Source organism: Erithacus rubecula, assembly GCF_903797595.1.
Source record: "Erithacus rubecula genome assembly, contig: scaffold_1014_arrow_ctg1, whole genome shotgun sequence".
NCBI lineage: Eukaryota > Metazoa > Chordata > Aves > Passeriformes > Muscicapidae > Erithacus > Erithacus rubecula.
Window position 1 is genome coordinate 17,387 of NW_027636401.1, and position 7,021 is coordinate 24,407.

Below are 7,021 nucleotides of genomic sequence, written 5' to 3' on the forward strand. Positions count from 1 at the left end.
TACTACTCAAAACACCGTCTGAAGCACAAAAAAGCAAGTCCTATAAAGACACAGCACCCCTGAGAGAATCGTCAGACAACAGGACCCATTTCAAGAACAGCCTTATAAACATCTGAGCCAAAAGTCATGATATTGAATAAATAGATCATATCCCTTATCATACTCCAGCTGCCAGGAAAGTTGAACTATACAACAGACCACTTAAAACTATCCAAAAGGCAATTGGTGGGGGAACCTTTAAAAATTGAGAAATGAATTTAACAGAAGCCACCTAAACAGTCAACACCTGAGAGTCCATCACTCAAGCGAGTCCTGCCCAGTCTGAGCCCTTGCAGGCAGTGGATGGGGATAAAGTCCCTGTAGTGCACATAAAAGGGATTTTAGATTGTTTAGATTAGTCCCACCTCAAGCAAAGGCAAACCAATCCGTAAGATTGTTCTTGCTCAAGAACCTAGTTACACTTGGTAGGTAATGCAGAAAGATAAAGAAACCTGTTGTGAACCACCAAAAAACCTAATCTTAAGCAAGAAGTGTGTGTAAACTTTCATTGTATGTATGTATGTATCTATCTGTCTGTCTATCTGTGTAGCTATCTAAATATTTATTTATCTCGCAGAGTTTAAAAAAGGAATTAATTTAGGTACGATGCAGATGGTAATAGAATAAGGAGTGGATAATGCCTTAGGCTGCAATGCAAGATGTAACCAGAAGTGTATATATTCTACCATTATTTGTTAAAACCAGGTGGAGCAGTGCTCCTTATCTCTTCCATGACCTATCCCTCATAACTCCAGGGGGAATATCCTCTGTTAATAGGCCAGCTGTGCTTGGTGGAACAGCTGTTTTTATCTCTTCCAGGACCCATCCTTTGCCCAGGAAGATATCTTCTGTTAATAAGCCATCAAGTCTCACTGCAGGACTGATCAAATTACATCATCCCATTTGAGATGCCCCCTACCCAAGGGGAAGAGTTAAATATTTCCTACCAAAATAAAACATGAAATTAGAAACATCAGAGAAGCCTTTCTCCACTAAATTCCCAGAAGAACACCAAGCCCATCTTTATCACCACTGGACGTTAGAAAAGAAACTAAACCCTTATCCAAAATCATTGCTTCAACAAAACCTCGTACTCTCGGTTCCTGTCCCTATTCCCGGTTCCGTTCCCGGTCCCCCTCCCGTATTCCCAGTCCCATTCTCAGTCTTGATAATATTCCTGGCACAGGTCCCCCATGGCACTCTGTATTTGTCCCCGAGCCCTTCCCTGTGCTGGGGCTGCCTGGGGCTTTTCCTGCAGCAGGACCTGGCCTGGCCATGGCCCAGGAAAGGCAGTTCCTGCTGGAGCAGGAGGCTCTGCCTGCAATGGGCTCAAATTCCAACAAGGCTCTGTTTGCAAAGCCCCCAGTGGGAAATGAAGGAGGGGGTCATGCTGCTTTTGGGGTGAATAATGCTGGAACGAGCCCAACTCCTCCATCCCAAAGTTCAACATCCTGAGAGGGAGCTGAAGCTGTGGCAGAGCTGGGAAAATCCCCAGAGCAGGGAACAACCAAGTGCCACCACTGAGAACTTCAGCAGAGCTGCTCAGCTGACACAGCCTGGGCACATCTGAGTGACAGGGCAGCACCCCAGGCTGGAAAAGCCCTGTCCCAGATTGTAACAGCAGCGTGTCCTGACATTCCCCTCCTTGGGGGGTGTGGGCCTTCCTCCCTGGGCTGGGGACACCCCTCAAGGACACTGCTCCAGGCTGAGCCAAAGTTTTTGGTTTGGGTGAATGATATCAATCTCTACTTAATAACTGGTTTTGCTTTAATACAACTGCTTCAAAATTGCTTCCTGTCTCACTCTGAGTGTCCCTGAGAGGAGCAGAGACACACAGTTCCACAAGCTCAGGGTTCTCCTTTGATGAGGAATCTGGGATGCAAATGGCCTTCTCAGAAGGATAAAAGCACAAGGAATGGACTAGAAATTATTAGAAAAAACTACCCTTCTTGCAGACAATGTTCACCAAGTCCACAAAGTTCACCTGCATTTCCCCTTTGGAGATTCTTTTTGTCATCTACTCTGGGCAGTCCAGCTTGGTCTAGTGCTTATCATGAACAGATTGTGCTCTTGATTTATACCAGTGAAAGAGATGTAGAATGATCTAAACTGAGCACAGAAACAAACTACGGCTGTCAGCCCATTTTCACGGTCTAGGTTACTCTGCAGGTGTCCATGGAGATGTGGGAATGATTATCACACAACTCTCCACTTCCAGCTGGAGGCTCTGGAGATTCTTTCTCTGAGTCCAGTCAGGGTTGCATTCCCTAACAATTCCTGGTACCACCTCCTGTTTTCCAAGCTTGGAACAATCACAATGAAAACCTTACCAATGGCACAACTCCTCAGTCCACAAGGAAAAGAAAGGATAAGTTGTAAAGTTCTCCAAACATTTGTCCTGCTTTGCTGCACAACTTGTGCTGCACGCACAGTGTGGAAAGCCAAGAGAAGCTGCATTGGTGGCACAGCCTGTGACAGAAGCTGGACCTCCTTCTCAATGAAAGGCTCTTGAAAAGAGCAGACAGGACTGTGGAGAAGATTCTTGGAAAAGTGAAACAGCTTTCCAGAAGTGAAATGAAAATGGAAAGAAACAATCCGAGATGTTTTCATGTGTTTATTTCTATGCTCCCCTTTTCTAGTGTTTTAGTTGCACTGCTTCTCCATGCCATTAAGTCCAAACGGAACTCACCTCTAAGATCAATGACTTGTGAGTCTTAGACACTCTAAAATATCATAAGCTACAAACAGTTTGCCTTACCCTGGTTTTGCTGGAAAGCAATGCTGGCAGTGCTTGGCTCGGGCAGGAATCCTCCAGCCAGGGAATGAGCCCCGAGAGTGTCTGAGCCTCAGCAGGACCAGTGCACAGCAGGGACCCAGGGGATTCCCGTGTCACCGTGCGGGAGTCAGGACTCGGGGCTGGGCTCAACAGGGCAAAGTTCTCGTTCCGGGACAGACTCAGGGGCTGCCCCCGGGGCGCGCGGGGCTCGGCCATGGGGCGAGTGGGGCGAGCGTGGAACGGACACGCGGATGAGCGAACACACGGACAAACGAACACACAGACAAACAAACACACGGACAAACGGCCCCAGCGCGTCAGTTGCAGCAGCAGCAGCGACAGCAGCAGCAGCAGCAGCAGCAGCAGCGGCAGCAGCAGCAGCGGCAGCAGCAGCAGCAAATCTACAGATCCTCTGGATCTCTTGTTCCTCCTCTCCATGTCCCTCATTCCCGCACCCTCTTCCCCGGGGTTCCGTTCCCGGATCCTCTCCCTCTCTTCCCTTCTCCCCTCTTCCCCTTCCGGGCCATGTTCCGAGCCCGCCCCCGGCCCTGGGCGGGGCTGCCCCTGCCCCGTCGCCGGCTCCGCCCCCGGCCCCGCTCGTCTCGCCGCGGTCTCGTCTCCACCCGGCTCTCGCTGTCCTGGCTGTGGTGCTGTTGGCTGGACAACAGTGCCTGGGGCTGGGGAGGCATCGCTTTTCTTTGGCTCCGCTTGTCCCGGCCCCAGCCCCGGCTCCGGCTCCAGCTCCAGCTCCAGCTCCAGCTCCAGCTCCACCTCCAGTTCCAGCTCCAGCCCCAGCCCCAGCTCCAGCCCCAGTCCCAGTCCCAGCCCCAGCCCCAGCCCCAGCCCCAGCCCCGGCCCCGGCCCCGTCTCTGGCTCCTCCCGGGACCCGCGGAGGGCACACGCGGTGCGGCCACTCCCGCCACCCCCGCCGAGGCTCCCCCGGCCCGAGCTCCGCCGGGGCCCGGGGCGGGTGGGGATGCCCAGCCCAGGACGCTCGGGGAACGGTCGGGGGCCGTGTCTGGCCCCGGGCCGAGCGCTGACAGCCGCGTGTCGCCCGCAGGGAAGGCGCAGGAGGCGTTGCAGGAGCGGTACCGGATGGGTTCGCTGCTGGGGAGCGGCGGCTTTGGCAGCGTCTTCTCGGGCACCCGGCTCGTGGACGGTGCTTCGGTGAGTGGCAGGGGCGAAAGAGGAGGGAGGAGGAGGAGGAGGAGGAAGAAGAAGACGAGGAAGGGGAGGCTGGAGCGCGGCGTGCTGGGCGGCGAGCTCAGCCCGCTGCTGCCCCTTGGCTCGCAGGTCGCCATCAAGCGCGTGCCCAGGAATCGCATCCAGCACTGGGGCGAGCTGGTGAGTGAATGGGGCCAGCGGTAGAAGGCGGGGCGTGCCGGGCGGAGAGGAGCCGGGGCTCAGCAGGGTGGGAGCCGCCGGGAGCCCTGCAGGGAGAGCGGGCGTGGGGTGAGCGGGGGGTGCAGAGCATCCCGGGCTGGCTGAGGAGCCCCAGAGCCCTGGCAGGGCCTCAGCCCTGCTGACGGCATCGTGCTCCTCGCGCAGCCCGACGGCGCCCGTGCGCCCCTGGAGATTGTGCTCCTGGACAAGGTGTCCACTGGGTTCCCTGGAGTCATTCAGCTGCTGGAGTGGTTTGAGCTGCCCAGCTGCTTCTTGCTGGTGATGGAGCGTCCAGAGCGATGTCAGGACCTCCGTGATTTCATCGCGGCTCGGAGATTCCTGCCGGAGGAGGAGGCGCGGGGGCTGTTTCGCCAGGTGCTGGAGGCCGTGCGTCACTGCAGCAGCTGCGGGGTCCTGCACAGGGACATCAAACCGGCCAACATCATCATCGACCTGGACAGCGGGCAGCTCAAACTGATTGACTTTGGCTGTGGCACCTTCCTCCAGGACACAGTCTACACGCAGTTTGCAGGTGAGCCGAGCCTGGGGGATGCTCCTGGGCATCTCATGGCCCAGCCTGGCTGTGGCACCAGGGATTTCCCCCTTTGCTGCAGGCCATGGCATTGCTTCTGCAGCCAAGTTGCTCTTGGGTGGGGGTCAGAGGGGGGCCAGCTGCCAGCTCTGCCAACCTCATTCACCAGCCACTCAGCCGTGGCTGGAGCTGGGGCAGCCAGGCCGACACAAACCCCATGGGGGTGGCAGAGATGGGGGTCAGACCTGGGCACTGCTCAGTTTGGTGTGCAGGCGAGGAAGGGCTTGGACTGCTTTGCTGCCCTTGTTTGCCTTAGCTTATTAGTGTTTTCTGGGGGCAATGCAAGCAGGGAGGAGAGTGGGTTTTTCCCACCACTGGCTGGGTTTTTTCTTCTGTGTGTCCTAGCTGGGCCTTCCCAGGGCTTCTACTGCCCTCTCCCAATACCAGTGGCTTCTTTTCCAACCCCAGATTTGTACACAAGAGCCAGGTGCTCGCAAGTAGGCAGCAGGTCACCCCCTGTGCCACTGCTGCAGCCCCCCCCATGCCCAGGGATGCTGGGGCCAGGCTCTGGGAGCAGCAGCATTCCCCTGATGAGCTCCATCTGTATTCCATAGGAACACCATCCTACAGCCCCCTGGAATGGACCTACCGCAAATGCTACCACGGCGAGGCAGCAACGATCTGGTCCCTGGGCATCGTGCTGTACCAGATGGTCTGCGGGAAGCACCCGTTCAGGAGGGGCCGGGACATCATCCGGGGCCAGCTCAAGTTCCCACAAGGGCTCTCTCAAGGTGGATCCTCATCTCTGGGCACGGGGAATACCAGTGCTGGGAGACAGCAGTGGGCTCGTGAGCATCCTGCTCTGGCAGCTGCTGAGGAGGTGGCTCATGTCCTGCTCTCCTGCTCTCCTCCAAAACAGGGAGTTGTCTGGAAAGTTTAGGCCTAGTTCTGAGCACATCCAGCAGCGCCTGGGCATGGGAACAGTGGGGCAAAGCAAACAGGGTCCTTCTCCAGCTGACTGGTGGTTGCTGGTTTCTCTCCCCAGAGTGCCGAGATGTTATCAGCTGGTGTTTATCCATGCGCTCCTTGGACAGGCCATCTGTGGAAGATCTGTTCCATGACCCTTGGCTGCAGGATGTTCATCTGCCCTAGAAGTTGGGAGAGATTCACAGGCACCATTTAATCCAGGAGCCTTTGATCAAACAGCTACACACATCTCTTGATCACAAGAAGCAAAGAAACCCAGATTTTTTGTACCATGGAGCAGGGGTCATCAGATGGGAGCATCTGTTCTGGAGCTGAGCTGGTCTTGCAAGCACTGGCAGCCACCATTCGACCTGGTTTTACCTGTCCTGGTTCAGTGATGGCTGAGTCCCTGGGCAGAGCACAGACAGCCTGGTCTGGCCCCCCAGGGAAGGAGAAGCAGCCCCTGGAGAAGCTGTACCAGGTGGGGCGGCTGCAAGGACAACCTCAAGGATGACAACCTCTGCCTGGCCCTGGCCACTGGCAGCTGGAGATGATCGACTTCGATTCTGGCATCTTCTTCAAAGACATTCCAGGCCCAATTTGCAGGTGAGTCCCCAGGCAGGGGGATGGTCCCAGATCTGGGCATGGCACGGCCTGGCCGGGAACCAAATGTTCCCCCCTTTGCTGGGGTGGCTGCAAGGAACTCTTGAGTGGCTGCCAAGCTGCTTCTTGGCTCTGGGCAGCTGCTGAGGGGCTGGATGTGCCATGGCAGCTGCAGGCTGGGCACATGTGCTGCCCTCCTGCTCTGCTCCCAGGGGCAGCAGTGACTGGGAGGTTTGTGCCCAGCTCTGGGCACGGCCAGCACGGCCTGGGCACTGCGGGGTCGGGACATGGGGACAGGAGCCTTCGGCTGACGGGCGGGTTCTGGTTTCTCTCCTTGCAGCCGGGCTCTGCGGATGCTGAGGCAGCTCTGGGCTGTGCCAGGGCTCTGCTGGGCTCAGCCCTGGGCACAGGGCTCTGCCCTCACAGGGCTCTGACAGCTTTGCACCAGATGAGCCTGTTCCAAGCTTACCGCCTGCGCTTTCTGCTTTGCAGGTGAGTGAGATGCTCCTGCAGGCCAAGGGTTTGCTGTTAGGGACACACACCCAATGGGCAAGAACCCACACTCTCCACGGTGCCAGCTGAACCTCTGGATTTCCACAGAATGTCCCACTCTTCATTCTTTTTTGGCTGGAATTGTGCAGTTGCACTTTTCTTCTTCCTCTAGAAGTGCCACGAGTGGGCAAAACCTGGCGAGGGGCCGTGTTCCTAAGGCAGTGCAGCCT

General features: G+C 56.2%; 1 protein-coding gene across 1 annotated transcript; it reads left to right on the forward strand.

The window, feature by feature from the left end:
- Positions 1 to 4,399: 4,399 nt before the first annotated feature.
- LOC306815130 (serine/threonine-protein kinase pim-1-like) lies at positions 4,400 to 5,894 on the forward strand. The gene is made up of 3 exons (XM_079331751.1): positions 4,400 to 4,730; positions 5,345 to 5,521; positions 5,776 to 5,894. The coding sequence occupies exons 1-3, from the start codon at positions 4,481 to 4,483 to the stop codon at positions 5,880 to 5,882; spliced, it is 534 nt and encodes a 177-aa protein (XP_079187877.1). The 5' UTR covers positions 4,400 to 4,480; the 3' UTR covers positions 5,883 to 5,894.
- Positions 5,895 to 7,021: the final 1,127 nt, after the last annotated feature.

Bases quoted from the DNA above. Each gene is read 5' to 3' on its own strand.
- LOC306815130 (XM_079331751.1), top strand. From the start codon at position 4,481: ATGGAGCGTCCAGAGCGATGTCAGGACCTCCGTGATTTCATCGCGGCT. The intron at 4,731-5,344 runs GTGAGCCGAGCC...TGTATTCCATAG, and splicing joins AGTCTACACGCAGTTTGCAG to GAACACCATCCTACAGCCCC. The intron at 5,522-5,775 runs GTGGATCCTCAT...TTCTCTCCCCAG, and splicing joins CCCACAAGGGCTCTCTCAAG to AGTGCCGAGATGTTATCAGC.